We start from the raw sequence: 21,214 nt of genomic DNA on the forward strand, positions 1-21,214 counted from the left end.
GCTGAGACAGAGCCAATCGTTTCAAACTAAAAGTATCGTTCCTGTATAGTATCGAAGCCCATGTAACAAGATGTGTATCGAATTGTGTTTGTAAGGAGAGAAACACATCCCTGGAATAAGATGATCTACCATTTTAAGTCCCATCAAGACACCACTAACGTATCAAATCACACACAGCATTAAGGACACTCTAAACAGTGATTATTGGGAGGTGGTATGCAGGGATTGGTTTCATGGAATATACAGACAGATGAGGACACCTTGTGGTAAGAAGTATAAGATTCATAAATAATAAGAAAGAAGTTGTACCTTATTGTGAGTGAGGGTGAGTCTCAGCTCTGGTTTTATAATGGCATAGGCCATGAGTAGGTCCTGCACCTTCTTCAACTCCTCCTTGCACTTCTTCGTGTTGGCATAGTACTGCCTCCTCACTGGGAGATTCTTAAAAAGCTTCAGCGCACAGACTGTGGTACCTGAAAAGACATCAAAGCTCATGTCTACCCATAACATTTCTCTCTGTCAAGTATACATAATAAATATTGCTGGAATCGGACGGAATGGATCGTCCGTTTCAGTAAAAAGCCAAACCTTGCCCTAGGTGAGAGGGCTTCTGGGAAACAACACTTCCCGTGAGGTCAAGCGTGTATTGGGTCCCGATGTCGTCCTCTGACGTCTTTGTCGTGACAGCTACCTGGTGGGAGTCAATGGGACAAATCTATCACAGCTACTTAGTTCCGCTTTTGACTTTTTGGAGCAGAATTGTCTAAAAGACATATCTGACCTCTGCCACAGCGCAGATGGAGCCCAGGGCCTCTCCTCTGAAGCCATATGTCTCCAGGTGCTCCAGGTCGTCGTGGCTGCAGATCTTAGAGGTGTAGTGTTGCACAGCCATCACAGCAGTATCAGCAGCTTTGATGCCAGAGCCATTGTCTCTGATTTCTATTCGATCCAAACCATAATTCTCCTAAGACATGACATAAACAAAAAACAGAATACAGTTCATTAGAAATTGTAGTTAGTTCAGTGTAGTCCCTTCAAAAGTCTCTCAAAAGCAGATTTAGTTTTGGGTCCTATTAACACCTAAGATCTTAAAAGTACCTTTTGTGGGTTGATCTGATCATATTTTAGTGTCCACTGCAGCTTAGTTTCCAATTCAAGAGGAGGAAGTACAAGAAAATAATCAATTGTGCTTCAATAAAACATTAGCTTCCTTCCATACAGGCTAGATGTGCTAGATGCTTGGAGGCATTTGATATTGACGATGTGGTGTTCACAGTTCCGGAAAAATGTCTTCCTCTTCATAAGAGGATTTGCTTCCCTCTTGGCAATATAGGAGAAGAGTTAGAAATATTAGTCCAATAAAAAAGCTTCACTATGTCCTCAGAGGCTGGCTGTGCTGCCTGAAAGTATTACTGCTGACAGCTCATTAAGAAATGGCTTTGAAGTGGGCAAAGACTGCATTGATGAGAGTGAACTCAAGTATTCCGCCATGCCAAGAAAAACAAGCTCACACTGAGAGCAGGTGAGCTGAGCCCACTCGAAATGGGAAAATATCTTAGGAATTCAGATGACATGACCATGAGTACACTTACAACCATTTCAGACAGTAATTGAGAGTTGGAAACAGTGTGTGTTGCTAGCTATTCATTTTATCATGACAGGTTAAACAGCATACCTTAAAAAGGGCAATTCTGCCACTTTTCAAACTCATTCATTATCTCCAACACAAAACCATTGTCTACATACAGTGCCTTCGGAAAGTACTCATACTCCTAGACTTTCTCCACATTGTTACATTATAGCCTTATTCTAAAATGGATCAAATAATGTATTTTCCTCAGCAATCTACACTCAATACCCCATAATGACAAAGTGAAAACAGGTTTAGACATTTTTGCAAATGTATTCAAAATAAAAACAGAAATACATTATTTACATAAGTATTCAGACCCTTTGCAATGAGACTCTAAATTGAGCTCCTGTTTCCAATGATCATCCTTGAGCTGTTTCTACAAAGTAATTGTCCACCTGTTGTAAATTCAATTGATTGGACATGGATTTGGAAGGTACACACGTCTAAATAAAGTCTCACAGTTGACAGTAAATGTCAGTGCAAAAACCTAGCCATGAGGTCAAAGGAATTGTCCACAGAGCTCCAAGACAGGATTGTTTCAAGGCACAGATCTTGGGAAGGGAACCAAAAAAATGTCTGCAGCATCGAAGGTCCCCAAATCCCAATAGCCTCCATCACTCCTAAATTGAAGAAGTTTGGAGCCACCAAGACTCTTCCTAGAGCTGGCAGCCAGGCCAAACTGAGCAATAAGGGGAAAAGGGCCTTGGCAGGGAGGTGACCAAGAACTAGATGGTTACTCTGACAGAGCTATAGAGTTCCTCTGTGGAGATGGGAAAACTTTACAGAAGGATAACCATCTCTGCAGCACTCCACCAATCAGGCCTTTATGGTAGAGGGCCAGACAGAAGCCCACTCCTCAGTAAAAGCCACATGACAGCCCGCTTGAAGTTTGCCAAAAAGGCACCTAAAGACTCTCAGACATGAGAAACAAGATTCACTGGTCTGTTGAAACCAAGATTGAACTCTTTGGCCTGAATGCCAAGCGTCACATCTTGAGGAAACCTGGCCCCATCCCCACATTGAAGCATGGTGGTGGCAGCATCATGCAATGGGGATGTTTTTCAGAGACAGGGAGACTAGTCAGGATGAGGCAAAGATGAACGATGAAGATGAAAACCTGCTCCAGAGCACCATCGTTTTTCTTTGCTTATTTGAGCTGTTCTTGCCACAATATGGACTTGGTCTTTTACCAAATAGGGCTATCTTCTGTATATCACCCCTACCTTCCACAACACAACTGATTGGGTCAAATGCATTAAGGAAAGAAAGTCCACAAATTAACTCTTAACAAGGCACACCTGTTAATTGAAATGCATTCCAGGTGACTACCTCATGAAGCTGGTTGAGAGAATGCCAAGACTGTCCAAAGCTGTCATCAAGGCAAAGGGTGACTACTTTGAAGAATCTGAAAATATATTTTGATTTGTTTAACACTTTTTATTGCTTACTACATGATTCCATATGTGTTATTTCATGTCTTCACTAAATTATACTTTGTAGAAAATAGTACAAATAAAGAAAAACCCTGGAATGAGTAGTTGTGTCCAAACTTTGACTGGTACTGTAGCTGTGCAACAACGATCCCCATCCAGCTTTACAGAGCTTGAGAGGATCTGCAGAGAGGAATGAGAGAATCTCCCCAAATACAGGTGTGCCAAGCTTGTAGCGTCATACCCAAGAAGACTGGAGGCTGCAGCGAGCCTAAGCTGCTTCAAGAAAGTACTTAGTAAAAGGTCTGAATACTTATGTAAATGTTATATTTCCATTTTTTATTTGGTAAAAATGTACACAAATTTCAAAAAAACTATTTTTGCTTTGTCATTACGAGGTATTGTGTGTAGCTTGATGGGGAAAAAACATGTAATACATTTTAGAATAAGGATGTAACTTAACAAAGTGTGGAAAACGTCAAGGGATCTAAATACTCCGATTGCACTGTATGTGGAAACGTTTCTATGGTCTGTGGTTAAAAAGACAAGGTCCTAAAAAAAAATGCAGGGTAGGAGTAACCCTTAATTAACGTTCGTTCTCGTATATAGGTTGAAAATGGCACAGTAACATGCTATACATGACGTCAGAGCTCTGGCTCTGCGCTTCACTGTGCTGTATGGTTTTGACTGACAGCCGTTCTGAATTTGAACACTGCAAGCAACAAGAAGTTACCCCCATCCCTCCTAGCAATTTTTGCACATTATTTGTTGTCTGCAAGAATGAAATGCTGTAAATTAAAATGACTATGTATTTTGACAGATGAGACATTGAGTATTAAAATAAATACTGCTTTGATGTCATAAAAGCAAGCCATGAGTCCAAATGTGCACTTCACATTTCCAAATCATCAAACATGTCATATACAGTGTCAACTGTTATGAAAACTATGTTTGATGTACAGTTACAAGATGACATGCCGTCATACCCTGGGTTGTCATACCCAGTTTGTTTTTTAAATTTACCACGGCAAACCTACCTGAATGCACTCATGAATCCTTTCTATGCGCACCAAAATTACCACCCCATGTAGAAAAACATCTTTTCACATATGAAGACACTTATTGTGCTGGAGATAATGAATATTAGGTTGAAAAGTGGTGCAATTGCCCTTTAAGTAGGCCTAATTCTCACCAGGGAAAACAAGTCAAATATGTGCTTTACAACGTGACAATTTCAACATGCCATTAGTGATTTTCATGTGCTTCCCTGGTCACAGTAACGGTTAAAATAATATTTTACCAGTTTAATGTCGATGCTCAAGGCACCAGCATCCAAGGAATTCTCCAGCAGCTCCTTCACCACGTTTACCACAGAGTTGATGACCTGACAGCTGGACAGAAGCCTCACGGTGTCTGCAGGCAGCCGGTTCATGATTTGTTACTGTTTATGGACACCTGCAATATGGAGGAAAAAACTGATATGACATTGTAGCACAGATGGAACAATGAGATATTTCACTGGAATATAACATGTGAAGCATCCACTTGGCGTTTCCACTCACTACCAAATATGGCAGGCAGTGGGAGAAGATGAAACGAGATTGATTTTGGCCTACAATCTGCAAATATTCTCATCGATTAAAGTTTTTTTAAATCACATTGTTTAGAAGGAGGGTAAAGTCGAATTGAGTTGTTGCACACGCGCATTTCACGAGTAGGCGTTCCCGAACGGAAATATTTAGACGTATGCAAGAACGGGCCAATGGGATCTCGCTTGGCTGCAACGCCACTATGAATCATTCCAATTGGAAACGACAGGCCATGGTCTATCTTGGTTGAGTTATACCAATCTTTGATTGTAGTGCAATGAGATGTCACTCACAACACAATTGCTAGCTAACTGGTTGGCTGATTAGGGTTAAATTAGCTAGCAAGGGTGTATTCATTCCGCAGATTCGGTTGCTAAAAGTTTGTTAAAACGGAACTTCAATTAATTTGTCCAATATAAACTCTCGTTTTAGTTGCAGCTAATTGTTGGCTGAGTGAATAACATTAGCTAGTTAACTAACCTTACCTGACAGCCATGAACTCTCGAAACGATGAATACATTTACAATACATTTTAACACAATAGGGACTCACTGGTGGACTGTGTAGTTATTTATTTGAAAGACAGTTGTCTCCTACCTCTGCGTCAGGTCTGGTTCAATAACAATAACGCAAATACACGTGCTAAAAAATTAGACGCTGTGAAGTAGTTCAGTGTGTAAAGCAGGGAAGAATAATTAAGTATTTCCAGGTCACGGATTTTTGGAATCATTCAGAATAAGAGTCCCGTCCAGTATACTTGGTAAATAAAAGTTAGGACGAACATTGTGGAAAATGTGCACAATTATCGATATATTTTATCCTACACTGAACAAAAATATGATTTTTTTTACATTTTATTAAAAAAATGTTCCATACGCACAAAAAGTGTGTTTCTCTCAAATTCGGTGGACAAATTTGGTTACATCCCTGTTAATGAGCATTTCTCCTTTGCAAAGATAATCCATGCACAGGTGTGACATATGAAGAAGCTAATTGAACAGCATGATCATTATACAGGTGCACCTTGAGCTGGAGACAATAAAAGACCACTTTAAAATGTGCAGTTTTATCACAGCACAATGCCACTGATGTCTCAAGTTGACGGAGCGTGCAATTGGCAAACTCACTGCCAGAATATCCACCAGAGCTGTTGCCAGATAATTGAATGCTACCTCCAACTTCGTTTTAGAGAATTTGGCAGTATGTCCAATCAGCCTCACAACCGCCGACCACCTGTAATCACACCAGCCCAGGACCTCCACATCTGGCTTCTTCACCTGTAATCACACCAGCCCAGGACCTCCACATCTGGCTTCTTCACCTGCGGGACCATTTGAGAGGGGGTGGGATGGTGCTGAGGAGAATTTATGTCTGTAATAAAGCCCTTTTGGGGGAGGGAACTAATTCTGATTGGCTGGGCCTGGCTCCACCGTGGGTGGGCCTGGCTGCCAAGTGGGTGGGCCTATGCCTTCCAAGGCCCACTCATGGCTGCACCACTGCCCAGTTGTGAAATCCATAAATTAGGGCCTAATTTATTTATTTCAATTGACTGATTTCCTTACATGACCTGTAACTCAGTAAATCATTGAAATAGTTGCATGTTGCTATTATATTTTTTCAGATTAGTTATCATACAAAGAATAATAAAAATGATTTCTATAAGATATTATGTGATTGATTAGTTGTTGTTTTTTCAAGACTAAATCGTCAACAATGTTTTTTGTGTGTGTACCCCTATAATTTTTTGCACCATGTACACAATTTTCTGTACATTTTGTCACAGGTAAAGGGTGTCCATTCTAGTCAGGACCACTTCTAGTTTCCAAATCCACAGAGTTTCACCCAGAGGAGCGTGCTGCTCATTTTGTGGTCCTTAAATGAACTCAGCAACAAACAAAATAGGTCCTCTCAATGTCAACTGCGTTTATTTTCAGCAAACTTAACATGTGCAAATATTTGTAAGAACATAAGATTCAACAACTGAGACATAAACTGAATAAATTCCACAGAAATGTGACTAACAGAAATGGAATAATAATTGTGTCCCTGAACAAAGGGGGGGTCAAAATCAAAAGTAACAGTCAGTATCTGGTGTGGCCACCAGCTGCATTACGTACTGCAGTGCATCTCCTCCTCATGGACTGCACCAGATTTTTCAGTTCTTGCTGTGCGATGTTACCCCACTCTTCCACCGATGTACCTGCAAGTTCCCAGACATTTCTTGGGGAATGGCCCTAGTCCTCACCCTCCGATCCAACACGTCCCAGACGTGCTCAATGGGATTGAGATCCGGGCTCTTCGCTGGCCATGGCAGAACACTGACATTCCTGTCTTGCAGGAAATCATGCACAGAACGAGTAGTATGGCTAGTGGCATTGTCATGCTGGAGGGTCATGTCAGGATGGGCCTGCAGGAAGGGTACCACATGAAGGAGGAGGATGTCATCCTTGTAACGCACAGCTTTGAGACAGTGTTTAAACATTGGAATAAAACAATCTTTTATTTTGGGTTCTGATTGGGTACGATAGTTGAACTAAGCACATGTGGTATGTATAAGTTAATCGTCAAGAATCAAAATGGGTGTGTGCATACACAATTAAGTCAAATGGATGTTGCAATGGATGATTAGCTGTTAACAATAAAATCAATGATATAGTATTATTTGTACTATAAGGGCAATTAACTTTTCCCTTTTTTTCATATTGTTAAACTAAATTCTAAGTTTGCTAACATTTCCACATAAAATGTAATGAAATTCGACCATTTTTATCGATTTTTTACGATCTTCATTGCGGGACTTTTATTTTGAAGGGAAATCGCGGAGGTCACGGCCTTATTCTTGCTGGTGGAAGAGGTCAAATTAGCGCCTTCACACCTTTTGCATGTGATTGGCTGTTTGGAAAGTTAGTTCCTAACTAAGTACATCCGGGTCATGGATTTTTTGAACTCCTTCAGAGTAAGAGTTATGACCTGTACACTTTGTAAATTAATAAAATGATGACAAATGTGCACAATTACTGATATATTTTATACTAGCTATACTAGCTATAATTTAAAGTATTTCCATAAGATATGATGTGATTCATTTGTATATTTCTTCAAGCCTAAATGGTCACAATGTTATTTTGTGTGTGTGTGTATTTCCTATAATTTATTGCACCTACATTGTGTCACAGTAAAAGGGGGTTCCATTCACTTGTAGTTTCCAAATCCACCGAGTTTACACCCCTAGGAGCGTTGCTGCTGATTTTGCCAATCAGTTTAAATGCAGTACTTGTTTTCATATTGGGGGGGGGGGGGGGGGGGGGGGTTCAGGAGCATTTCTATATATGTCATTTATACCATACATAGATTCTGTAGAACCTACTAAGTACTCCCAACCCCCTTTTACTTCGGCACATATCTTAGTATTTTATTTTTTCAGTCAATGTGTAATTTATAGGCCTGTAGGGGCCGATTCCGACTAAGGAAATGTAAGCCTTTTCTACGCACGCCTTTCCTCAGCACTTCTCAGTCGTTAGTATTCAGACACCTTATGCGGGTGCTTTAACGGGCTTTGCAGGCGTGGTTCCCTTCCGCGCTGAAGACATTTCATTCGACAGATTTTCTTGTGGCATTTTCATTCAATAGGGTTTTCAGTACATTTATCTTAAGCCATCCCTATAAATGTGGTGTACCTTTAATTTGAAGTTTGTCAACAGACACTAGAATACATTGAGAGAACAGTGTCAGAATATAGGGATCAATGAAATAAATCCATCTAAATATATGCATATTAGTCTCCGCCTCAGTACCAACTGGTAGATTTAAAAATACTCTGATCTTGTAGATTATTTAGGCAAATTTAAGGGTTAGGAAAGTATGTACGAAGCCTCTATACACTATAATATATTGAGGAATAAAAAATATTCATCCAGACTTTTGTCATATTCAAGTTCAATCCATGGAACATTGGAAGGTGGATAAAAGTGTACCATAGGGGTTGAACAATAGTCTGTCACTAATCATGGAACTGTATGACAACGGTGTAGTTGTGAACCATGCACCAGGTTTCATAATGATTCCATAATGTTTCAAATTGGCTGCATGTCCCAAATTATTGCACAATGTTAGCATAATATGATCCACTAACGCTAGCGACCCTCAGGAAAAACAAAGAAAGTTAAATGGAATGGAATAGAATGATGCAAAAAGATAAACTACAAATTGAAGAAAACAAACACTAAAACACTGACAGTTATGTGACGGTGGCTTCCGAAAGTGGCTAACATTTAACATGATACAATTTGTCAAATAAAATAGAGAAAAGCCTGGGCATAGTCTATAATTAAAACATTCTAAAGTGCATACATCCTCTCAGCAGGTTCAGCCCAACAGAAGCCTATAGCTTGAGTGTCCAAATTTCATCCACGCAAATTATGAGGGCACACAAATAAAATTCTGAATAACGACACAGCTATTTACAGCCTATTTCACTGTGGAAAAGGGGCTGCAATACCTCATGTTGATATTATTTTCAATTTGCTTCCATATGGCTGGTTTCACATTCATCTCCAGAAATAATAAGGAATAATTCTCTAAAACAATTGCTATGTGTATTTACAATCCCCTTTACCTTACTAACTTACCTAGCTCTTATCAATAGCTCTTAAGGTGCATGAAGAATGCTGTTATTTATATCAGGGGGAAAAAGTAGATACCTTTTCCCACTTGGAACCGGCAGGTTCACTCTACCTTATTCATGGTTTCCTTGCACGTAAAGGTGGTGGAATTATGAGGGCATTAAGTCAAGGTCAGAATACGACTTATCTGTAGACACATCCACCACACCTTAAATTCTTAGATCTCCACCACGAATGAATAGCGGGTGAATAACTCATACTTAAATTCAAGGTCAGAATACACAGAGAGAAAAGTACATAAAAGGGAATAACGTTCCATTTACATGCGCTTAACTTGGGTCGGAATCAGGGCCATAGAGAAAAGTGCATAAAAAGTGAATTATGTTCCATTTATGCACTGCTTAACAAGGGTCGGAATTGGCCCCATAGTGTTTTGCTTGGGACCAATGGAGTGAGTGCAATAGAAAGTGCTGCTAGGTATTTAGACCTCAGCCCCCCAAGTAATAACACCAAAAAATATTCTACAGACCCTACTGTGTAATCCCAACCCCACCTTTACTTCGGCACATAAAATTGTTTTTTTTCTCTATAAGCCAATATGTAATTTATAGACCCAAAGTGTATTGCATTGGGACCAATGGAGTGAGTGGAGTAGAAAGTGCTGATGGGTATTTAGACCTCAATCTCCATGAAATAACTGCATATATAGATACTACAGACCCAACTAAGTATTCCCAACCCCACTTTTACCTCAGCACATAGAATCGTTTTTTCTCTACACCCCAATGTTTTGAACATACCAAACTGAACATTGTATTTTTCGAGAGTGGTCTTATTTATTTAGGAGCATATTTGTATAAATGTTTCCATAAAGTCCTCTTTGCATTTGCTTATACGCACAATAAAAAAAAATGACATTGATTCAAATGTAATATCTTTGAATGAGTTATCCACATTGCAATGTTTTGAAAGGCTGGCTTTTATTTTTTTTAGGATTCCTAATTGCAACTCAAAAGTGACGTCATCGTTTGTGCTGCTAGTGAAGGGGAGCTTGGCCTTCTGTCGTTCTTACTGCCACGTTTAAAAACCGATTCATAACAAGGTACTCCAGTAAGTACATGACAATATCTGTGTTGACTGTTTGGTAAAATATTTGATAACACTATTGATATGCAAATATTGTGACTTATGTATTGCTATTTTCACGAAAAAATAGCTAGCTAGCAAGTTAGCAATTCAACTGGTGTTGTTTCAAGCATACAATACTTCACTTGACTTGTTGAAAGTAGCTGGAGCTTGGCTGTTGGCTAAAGTAAGCTAGCTACTTAGTTTCCAGCGGAATCGTTAGCTGGCACTTAAAGACAGGTGAAAGTAATGGTAGATACCTAGCTAATGTTAGCTAGTGCGGCTAAGATCACTAGAAATTAGCCATTGATCGTGACTCTCAGTTCCATTGCATTAAACATAAGTCATTGGATGAAGGCATCTTCTGTACGGGGGCGTTTTGTTAAAAGCCCCGACGCTCGGTCTGAACATTTTCACGCATGGCTTGAAGCATAAGGATCTTATCTTTCATATCAGTGAGAACCTTTTTGTTTTTTGAAAAGTATTTAAGTGGATATACACATTTTTATAGGGTTTGTGTTCCCACATGGCCACATCTCCATGTTATGGAAAACAGATGGAAGACAGGCACCACCTGTGCTAATTCGCTAGCTGTATGGATCTGTGCTAAACGGCTACAATATCTTATTTTATTTGAAGGATTTTGTTTATCGCCGATGAAAGATGAGGGACATATATACATACACCTATAATACATAAGACTTCATATGTTTATGGATTTTTTCTTTATATATATATATTTTTAAGAATGCATAAAAAGCCATTAAAAACCACCCCTTAGTAACGCAGATCACAATACATCTAATCCCAGCCTATTGCACCAAACTACAACGGGAAGATGTGGTCAGAAAATGGGAGAATGATGCCAGCGAGACCTTAGAGGGCTGCTTTGACTGTGCAGACTGGAGTGTGTTCAGAGGGAGCAAGTCTTGAGGCCACACATTCTGTGAGGATATTATTGTTCCTTCCAAAACTTAAAAGTTATTTTCTAACAAAAAACCCATGATCACAAAGGATCTGAAAAGAAAATAGCATTTACCACTGGCAACAAGATTGAAGGTAAACTAATTCAATCCAAATTAAATAAACAGATGAAACGGGCCAAGAGAGTGTACAAGGATAAGGTGGAAAGGCTCTTTCAGGAAGGTAAAGCCAGAGGTGCTTGGAGAGTGTGAAAATACTGGCAGGCCTTAACAACACCCAACTGTCCCCTGCTCCAAAATAAAAAGATTTAGTTGACTTTGCAGAAAAACTCAAGTTTTTTTTGTTTTGTAGATTTGACCAATATGACTTTGCAATGGAAAAGAAGGAGCTGAACTCTGACCTAACATGTCACACACTGTAACAAATGTTGAGCTTCAACCAAAAGATGAAGATGCTGTATTTAAAAGGATAAAGTACCATGGCCAGACAACATTAGTGGTTGCCTACACTCAAGTTTGCTTACAAGCGGCACAGGGGTGTTGATGATGCAGTTCAGTCCCTACTGCACTGTGCCTACACCCACTTGGAGAAACCCAAGACATGCGTCAGAATGGTATTTGTGGATTTCTCGAGTGCCTTTTAATATAGTCCTCACTTAATGGGTTAAAAGCTCCAGAACATGAATGTCAATCCACATCTGATTCTCTGGGTCCTCTCCTTTCTGACAAATAGAGAACAGCTGGTCAGATTCAATTGTCTCATTGCAGCTTGTCCAGAACCATCTTTACAGAATCACCACAAGGCTCCGTCATCTCACCTGTTTTAGGAGCTCAGACCCAGAGATGATGTTCATCAAGTATTCAGATGACACAGTAATTATGGACACAGCAGGCAACTCAGAAGGGCACCTCGAGGCTGAAATGGACATGTTTTTACTGTGGTGTATACAGAACTACCTGGACCTCAATGCAACCAAAACCAAAGACCTGGTCATTGACTACAGAAGAGACCAACCTACCATCCCCACTACTGGAGATGAACAGACAGATCATTGAGCGAGTGGAGAACTACAAATTCCTAGGAACCATCATTGGCAACAAGTTAGCTCTCCGACAAAAGAAACATTGAACACATTCCCTCAATGTCAACAATGTCTGTTATTTATACGGAAATGGAGGAAGTTTAATGTACAATCAATCCTCCAAGCATTCTAAAAAGGATTACATAACCCCCCCCTTCAAATCTACACACAATATCCCATAATGACAAAGCAAAAACAGGTTTTTAGACATTTTTTCAAACCTATTAAAAACAAAGATACCTTATTTACTTAAGTATTCAGACCCTTTGCTATGAGACTTGAATTTGAGCTCAGGTGCATCCTGTTTCCATTGATCATCCTTGAGCTGTTTCTACAACTTGATTGGAGTCTACCTGTGGTAAATTCAATTGATTGGACATGATTTGGAAAGGCACCCACCTGTCTATATAAAGTCCCACAGTTGACGGTGCATGTCAGAGCAACAACCAAGCCATGAGGTCAAAGGAATTATCCGCAGAGCTCCGAGACAGGATTGTGTCGAGGCACAGATTTGGGGAAAGGTACTAAATCTTGGTCCCGGGAGGTGACCAAGAACCCCATGGTCACTCTGACAGAGCTCCAGAGTTCCTCTGTGAGGATGGGATAACTTTCCAGAAGGACAACCATCTCTGCAGCACTCCACCAATCAGGCCTTTATGGTAGAGTGCCAGACGGAAGCCACTCCTCAGTAAAATACACATGACAGCCCGCTTGGAGTTTGCCAAAAGGCACCTAAAGACTCTCAGACCATGAGAAACAAGATTCTCTGGTCTGATGAAACGAAGATTGAACTCTTTGACCTGAGTGCCAAGCGTCACGTATGGAGGAAACCTGACACCATCCTTACGGTGAAGCATGGTGGTGGCAGCAATCATGCTGTGGGGATGTTATTCAGCGACAGGGACTGGGAGACTAGTCAGGATCGAGGGAAAGATGAACGGAGCACAGTACAGAGATCCTTGACGAAAACCTGCTCCAAAGCGCTCAGGACCTCTGACTGGGGGCGAAAGTTCATCTCCCAACAGGACAATGAGTGGCTTCGGAACAAGTCTCTGAATGTTCTTGAGTGGCCCAGCCAGACTTGAACCCGATTAAACATCTCTGGAGATACCTGAAAATAGCTGTGCATCAATGCTCCAACCTAACAGAGCTTGAGAGGATCTGCAGAGAATGGGAGAAGCTCTCCAAATACAGGTGTGCTAAGCTTATAGCGTCATACCCAAGAAGAATCAAGGCTTTAATCACTGCCAAAGGTGCTTCTACAAAGTACTGAGTAAATGGTCTGAATACTTATGTTAATGTGATTTCAGTTTATTTTTATACATTTGCAGAAAGAAAAAAATATACTGTTTTTGATTTGTCATTATGAAGTATTGTGCGTAGATTGAGGGAAAAAATACAATTTAATCAATTTTGGAACAGGGCTGTAAATGTAACAAAACTTGAAAAAAGTAAAGTGGTCTGAATCATTTCTGAATGCACTGTATATGCTTTATAGAGTCCATCTTTGCCTTTTAATATTACGGGTTTTAGGGAACGTTGTTTTGTTGCTCTAGGGAACAGATCAGATTCCATTTAACAGGGTAATAAGAATCAGTGGGAAGGTCATCAGAGCAAGCAAGTGTCTGCCATAGCATTGTTGCTGCACTTTTCAAATGAAAAGCCTCAGTGTAGCTGCTTTTGAATGCATGACCCTCATGGGACATTTGCAAGTGAATAGGTTGGTTTCCCCTTTAATGCTTGAACGCGAAAATGCTACACACTTTCTCCAAATGGCTGAGATACCAGCAAACCCTATTCCAAGCATACTGGTATATAAACAAGGATAGCTACTTGCCCACAGTTACGTTTTTCAACATCACCATTATCAAGAACTTGAGAAATCTGAGAATTTATGACGCAACTTTAAATCTCAAGCCAACCAATGGTCTGAAAAGCAACTCTCAGACAATTTAAAGTCCAAATAGGTTACAATATGTCATGTTGTGGAAAGCGTAATTTTAATGATTTGTCTGAAAACAACAGCAAGAGGTATTGTTGTGCAAGAAAGGTGAAAGTGTACTACATAGCCTAAGCAGATCATGTTCATTTTATTTGCGTAATCTATCCTGTACCTGCAGGCTATGAACTTTGTGTATTGCAGTAGTAATTGGCTCCCTGTTGGGATAATTTATGAGTGACACATTTTTGTGATGTTTTCAAAGGAATAAGGTGTATTCATCAGTAACACAATCCTCATACTCCTCTTGTTCACAGAAACAAAATGAATGTTGGCGTAGCGCACAGTGAGGTGAACCCCAACACTCGGGTCATGAACAGTCGAGGGATCTGGCTCACCTATGCCCTCGGTGTTGGAATGCTTCACATTGTGCTCTTGAGCATACCCTTCTTCAGTGTACCTGTGGTGTGGACTCTCACAAATGTTATACACAATTTTGTAAGTCATTTATCTTCTCACGCTTTAATAGCCTATCACCAGTTTGTTCTTCTTACTTTCAGCCATATCATGGTAACCCCCCCCCCTTCCTTCAAAGTTGTTGCCTAGACAATTGTTGCATCCTCATTGCCTCTCATTGTTCCTTGCACAATCTGTTGAATAAAGAAACAAGGTTACTGACATGACAACTCACTAAGTTTAACTGTTGTCCCCATATTGGAAAAGTCTTCTGTATCATGGCCCTAAGGCAGGCCATTAAAAGGGAACCACAATATCCTGCTATTTCAGTTCAGCAGCTTATTGTTTACTGTATCTTTCACTTGCCATTAACTGCTAATTCAGCTGGTATATGAAGACTTTTCACAGACCCTGTTATTTAATAGAATGTAGCATTCTCATTCAAATGACCTGATGTTCTCAGTGCCAAGTGTTGTAAAGGAACGTAGGAAGTGAATATTGACCTAGTAGTTCATAAAGTATCAGTTGAGGTAATTGTGAGAGACTTTGGTCAGCTTTGCACCAGTAAGCAGATTTCACACGCACTCCGCTTCTTAGCATAAATACAGTTCCGATTCTATCCCAGCTCATTCCAAGGAAGGATGAATTCAAATAAACATTTTATTTTAATGAACCAAAAGGACACGTAGTTGTGCTGCAACATCTACCCTCAGTCTCAGGCACCATTTGCTACTTTATGATTAGTTTGTCTTGTCTTAGTGGACTGTCTCTCGTCATCAAGATTTGGACTCATTCACTGTGTGTCTGTCTTGCAGGGGATGTATGTCTTCATGCATGCAGTGAAAGGCACTCCGTTTGAGACCCCAGACCAAGGCAAAGCCCGGCTCCTGACACATTGGGAACAGTTGGACTACGGCGTGCAGTTCACATCATCCAGAAAATTCTTCACCATCTCCCCAATCATTTTGTACGTCGCCACCCGTCATTTAGAACAAGAGGTTACATTTTTGTCCATTGGCTTTAGATACCCATTTTAGCATCCAATGCAGAAATAATTGCAAACTGTATGGGACGGTTTCCCGGACACAGATCAATCCTAGTCCTGGACTAAAAACCACTTAAATCCTCCATTGAGAATGTGTTTTAGTCCAGGATAGGCTTAATCTGTGTCTGGGAAACCGGCCCTATAAATTCCAACTGTTGACCATGTTGCAGAGCTTTTTTTAACTGACACATTTGCTAACTTGTCTTATTTTTTTTCTCCCCCTAGATATTTTCTTGCAAGTTTCTACACGAAGTACGACACTACACACTTTGTCATAAACACTGCCTCCCTTTTGAGTGTGCTGATCCCCAAATTGCCACAACTACACGGAGTCCGCATCTTTGGCATCAACAAGTATTAAGCTGAGTGTTGAGAGTCAGTGGTGTGACAAACTCTCAAAGGAGCTATTGGCTCATAGCAAGATGAATAGTTAACCCTATTTACTCTGTACCACTGGAGTTTGTACTGAGCAGTTTTGTACGGTATGTGTAATTGTCACTCATTGTTTAGATACGCCAGGTTAAACTAGTGGGAGACTTGGAGAGCGACGATAATTCCATGTGCATTACTAACTTAAGTAAATATTTAATTATTATTATTTTTAATCTACATAGACCTGGGCTGGCCCATGTTTAAAAAGTGGAGCTTTTTTTGTTCTGATTTTGTTTGCCCTCACTTCACACAGTGACAAAGATTGCGTTCCTCCTTGTTACAATAAATGTTTCTCATCGTAACCGAAAGCCTTGGAAATATCAGATGCATTTTTAAAGATCATTTCTCCATAAAAGTAGGAGCCTATGGTTCAATGTTTGACACTTGTTTTTTAGATGGGTTATCATTGCTGAAAAGAACTGAACAATATGAAATACACATTGTGTATGATTTCCTTGGTATATGAATCATTTCTCATTGTTACTCGGTTATATAGGGCAGGCATTTTTTTTTCAGTGTATATAGTTGTATGTATAGGTTAATGTCTTTCTTGATGATTTTTCATAAGATGTGTTGTCAGATGAAAGTGTTTACTGAGACGGGTCTACGGTTTGCCTATGTACCTATATTCATGTAGCTGTACTTGTTTAGGAGATCTCCTGAATGGTATTACCAAGGCAGCTAGTCCTGTTCTGTTTGGTCATGGCTTATCCACGGTATTCTTGGAGCTTTGTCAGCCCCTGTATCTAACATCATTAAAACATTTGTGCCCTTAAAAGCAGTGTGTATGTCTTAACTGGCTAAATTTATTGAGGGAAATGGATGGAAACCCATATTTTGACATGCACTGACTACAGTGGGAGATGAGCATAAAAACAAGCTGTGAATGCTTTTAAGTGATGTCACAGTGGCAAAAGCTTTGTTTAAAATGAAATGCAATAAAGTAAAACAATTTATGTATTCCAAAATGTCGTTACACCTTGATCTTATTCCTAAACCGTGTGTGCATAGTAATCTGACATGTGAGACTATCCAATTATAAAGGTAGAGCATTCCTGTAACAATTATGTGAACCATAGGAATTAATTTTGGTACTGTTGGCTCAACTCCTTTGAAAACCTCAAAGCGGTGAGTCTGATATTTTTGAGCATCAATTTTATATTTAGTCCCAAATGCTACATCGGTAGAGGCTTTTCCATAGAAGACTTCCTGGACTGGACTAGCAGTGTACAAGGCTCTCAAATACAAGGCTCTCAAGTTACATACAGGTTGTTCCCGGTGCAGATGTACGGCTGACCTCTCTTCTGCACTGTCCTTGTCCCGCAGGACCCCACAGGTTGGCATGGTGGTGGCGCCATGTATTTCAGAGGGTGAGGAGTCGGGCAAAACAAACTGGCAGGAGGGGTACTTATCATGGGTGTAGGCCCCACCACGCTGCCCACGTGCCACAAGGTCAATGCTGACCATGACAGCGTGATTGTAAGTGGGTGAACGCCTTTCCAGCAGCAACAATCCTCACTGCCTCTGGCTCAACGACTGCAGCCCCCACGCCTCTCTCCTGCCCTGCTCTTGCTGCAGCCATGTAGTCCTGCATCTTGGCTTTCATAGAGGTGAACAGCTGGCCTTTTAGTGCCACCGTCACTTGCTTGTCCTCATAATAGGAGGTGGGGCAGTGTTTCCTGGCCTGCTCAAACTTTGATCTGATCAAAGGCGGGCATGCTGGTGTCTTGACCAGGAAAAGGTCCCCTAGACCTCCATAGTTTATTATACCTGAGGCCGACAGATCAGATATGTGCATGTCCTTACTGCCGTCAATGTCTGGTGCATCACTGGCAAGGCATATAATGATCTCCAGAGGGCGAGGGTTGCCCTTATCCTTGCATGCCCCGTACTCTCTTGATGTGCGTCAGTTCAGGTAACGGGTACACTGTGGCTAACTCCTTTATCAAACGAGAGGTTTCTTTCTTGTTGACGATGGGAGCTGCAAAGGCCTCGATTAGCTCAGCGTCATGTGAGTGAAAGTTGGACAGCACAGGATAAGCGACCCAGGAGTCTGTCACACTCCGATTATTTGATGCGTTTGGACTGTGGCTCCATTTCACATAGTACCTGTGATAAAGATTTTCAACCACAAATCTGGCCAAAGAACTCTGATCCAGACGATGTTTACATAAAATGGGTGATTCTGCAACTTTGGGCACTTTGGCCAAGGTAAACATATTCAAACACCATTTTACCAGCATTTTAATTGTCTTTGATTTGTCTAGAAACAATATCTGAAAACGGCTGCATTTGTACTATTTTTGTCATTTTTGTCTTTGATTTGCCTATTACAAATGTAATTTGCATCATTAATCATCCATTTTAGTTAAAAATAAGTTAATTTCATTTTCAACACATTTCTTGTGTACATGAACTTGTATTGAATATGATTTTTAGTGATTAAGGTTTTCCTAAAATGAAAAAAAAAAATTAACGTAGGAAAACAATATTTTATTGCTAACATTTTGAACGACAACCATTGTTTAAACATTTAAATAATAAAAGACAAAGTAAGATTCTAAAACACTGGAACTAGCACCTTTTTAACATGAGAACAATGTTTGGTCTTTGACTACACTTAGATGCAACAACTAGAACTTCCAGCACCTATATATTGAGGGAAAAGTTCATTGAGAGCTGCACATGTTTTATTTAATGCATGATTTTATGTCCTGCTTTGTACTGTATATGAGTATCTAAGGCTTAGAAATAGGGCCACGTTCCTCTCAGATAAACCATCCAGCTCCATGTCCCTCTTGGTCACGAGGTCGGGTTCAGGGGCAAGTCCAAGCACATGCTGTGGTCTGTACCATATGATGTTGTCACTCATCGGCCCCCCAAAAAACGGTTGGGGCCAACGCGACTCATGGTTTTAACAAGAGCACCACTCTCTGTGTGAACGTCTTGCACGATGCCAGGGTAAACGTCCTGATCACACTCCACCTCACACCACTTTCCAATCAATGCTTCACTTAGATCTTCAACGGGCTGGAAGGCGCTGTGAGATGTGTTGGATTTTCCATCTTGGTCTGCCTCTATTTTTTCAAACAGAGTCACAGTCTGTGGAGTGCAGTGATGTGGAAAGGAACAGAAGCAACTGAGTATCCTCTGGACTGTTGCTGACGATCTGGAAAAAATCATTTCTAAAAGTTATGCACATTCAAAATATGTAATGATAGCATAGTCTAGTGATACATAGTGTAGTGATAATGTTTGTATAACAAATGGAAGATTTGACATAAAATAACCCACAACTATTACCTGGTGTATCTTCATTGTCCTACAGATTGTCTCCAGGTGATCTGGTGGGAGGGCCTCCATGCTCTTTATCGCCTTTGAGATATATAACAGCCGACTGCTGTGATACTGTAGTTTGTCCGCCATGAACTGGAGGTTGGCGTAGATTTTGCAGAGGCATGTGTCCCTATCCTGGACTATTAGCTTGACAACCCAAAAAGGACGTATTTTGCAGAATGCATAGTAGGAAAAGGTTCTGAATTATGCCATTAAAGAAGCGCTTCTGCTTTTTCTTATTTTTCCTTCCTAGTGTGTCCTTTTCCCCTTTTGTTGCTCTACTGTTGTCATCACGTTCATAAAATCAAGTGATTTTCTCTTCTGTGGCTGTGCTAATTATGTTACACTGCTTTTTCCTGGAGTATTGAAGACTTGTTGACCTGTTTTCATTTGCCCTCATTGCTTTTGCTGAAAATTCAAATGATCCGTTTGCGGCTTTGACCAGGCCATATTTTCTCAGGATGTTGCCTCTAAGCATTTTTTAAGCCAGTTGTTTGTCCTTGGCAATGCACATTTTTTATTTATTTTTGCTTTAACTCTGCAATGATGGCATTTTGAAACAATAAAATAAAATCCTTCTCAAGTTCTTTGGAGTTCCCTTCAGTTCCCTTTCTTCTTGTCTTTGGGGAATCTTTCTCCCCATTTTCTTCATCAGTTTTTCTCAGCTTTCTGTAATGCATTATCAAGTTTGACATTGTCATGCAAAGATCTGTGTATGTTTTTGAACGACCCCTTCCAACCTTTTTACTTCCAGCAAGTATTTGACTTCTCATTCCTGTTCCAGACGATGAGGAAGGGGTATCAGGGTGTGCATCAGGGGCAGGTATGTTGGCCTCATGTTCTGGCTGCAAGTCATGTGGTGACTGAGGTGTTGTGTTGCCTGCCTGATAGGTAGGTCTCCATTGCAACGGCTCTCTTTCAAGCCTGTTTTCTATTCCGTTAGTTGCATTTCCATTGCCTTCTCTTGCTTCTTTTTTCTGGCTTTGTCAGCTCAGAGATAAATTTTACTTCTCCTTTCTCCTTTTTCTTCCAGCATCTCTCCCTGTCTTATTGCGAATGTTCCTGGTATCATATAGGATATTTTTTTTGTCATGTCTTCGACTTCTGTGCTGTTTTATGTGGCATCTTCTAAAAACAAAGAAAAATACACACCTTGGAGAATTTTCGAGATTAAACTCATTTAAAACAGGATTACATAAGCCTAAATTTTAAAACGAATAAGATAATGTTTTTTGTCATTTCCACCACTGTTTAGTTTGTAATAGAAATGACTGATGGAAATGATTCTACAGTTTTTGGAGAAAAATGACAGGCTGCTTAGCATGCTTTCGCTATCATATATCTGGACATTACATCTGGAACAACTGCAAGCTGCAGCCATGTGCTTCAGTGTCACAATACGTTTCCATGGTAACTAAATTAAGTATTTTGAAAAAACTTTATTAATGAGGAATTTGTCCTCAGTGTAGGAAATTACACAACTACCAAAGGACAGGTATATTTTGTGTAAAAAAACAAAAAACAATATAAAAGGGCATACTCATAATAAATATTGATATAAATTTCATTTCATTAACTCTTTCACTAGTAGATAACATTAAT

The 21,214-nt window shown here is 40.1% G+C and overlaps 2 protein-coding genes and 1 pseudogene across 5 annotated transcripts in view; 1 reads left to right on the forward strand and 2 right to left on the reverse strand.

Annotated features, from left to right (window-relative positions):
• The window catches only part of LOC115137366 (PMS1 protein homolog 1), a 57,948-nt gene extending 52,051 nt beyond the window's left edge, over nucleotides 1-5,897 (reverse strand). Inside the window, exons 1-5 of one of the 3 annotated variants that reach the window (XM_065002429.1) lie at nucleotides 5,780-5,897; nucleotides 4,364-4,518; nucleotides 782-964; nucleotides 589-691; nucleotides 310-473 (exon numbers count right to left, since the gene is read on the reverse strand). In XM_065002429.1, coding sequence (XP_064858501.1) covers nucleotides 310-473; nucleotides 589-691; nucleotides 782-964; nucleotides 4,364-4,495 — 582 coding nt within the window. In that variant the 5' untranslated portion in view covers nucleotides 4,496-4,518; nucleotides 5,780-5,897. Of the gene's footprint in view, nucleotides 1-309; nucleotides 474-588; nucleotides 692-781; nucleotides 965-4,363; nucleotides 4,519-5,204; nucleotides 5,402-5,779 lie in introns of those variants that run through there. The other 2 variants (XM_029673768.2, XM_029673697.2) reach the window with 2 other exon arrangements.
• Nucleotides 5,898-10,276: 4,379 nt separating this feature from the next.
• LOC115138183 (ORM1-like protein 1) lies at nucleotides 10,277-17,054 on the forward strand. Of its 2 annotated transcripts, none has more exons than XM_029674785.2 (4): nucleotides 10,277-10,384; nucleotides 14,661-14,841; nucleotides 15,615-15,766; nucleotides 16,070-17,054. In XM_029674785.2, exons 2-4 carry the CDS (start codon nucleotides 14,668-14,670, stop codon nucleotides 16,203-16,205), a joined length of 462 nt encoding a protein of 153 aa, XP_029530645.1. In that variant the 5' UTR covers nucleotides 10,277-10,384; nucleotides 14,661-14,667; the 3' UTR covers nucleotides 16,206-17,054. The 2 variants fall into 2 exon arrangements, with proteins under 2 accessions (XP_029530645.1, XP_064858800.1); XM_065002728.1 differs by having other exon boundaries at nucleotides 10,279-10,376.
• Nucleotides 16,070-18,373, reverse strand: LOC115137904 (probable inactive tRNA-specific adenosine deaminase-like protein 3; annotated as a pseudogene).
• Between the last annotated feature and the right edge of the window lie 2,841 nt (nucleotides 18,374-21,214).

The sequence above is a fragment of the Oncorhynchus nerka genome, linkage group LG1 (assembly GCF_034236695.1).
Source record: "Oncorhynchus nerka isolate Pitt River linkage group LG1, Oner_Uvic_2.0, whole genome shotgun sequence".
NCBI classification, from domain to species: domain Eukaryota; kingdom Metazoa; phylum Chordata; class Actinopteri; order Salmoniformes; family Salmonidae; genus Oncorhynchus; species Oncorhynchus nerka.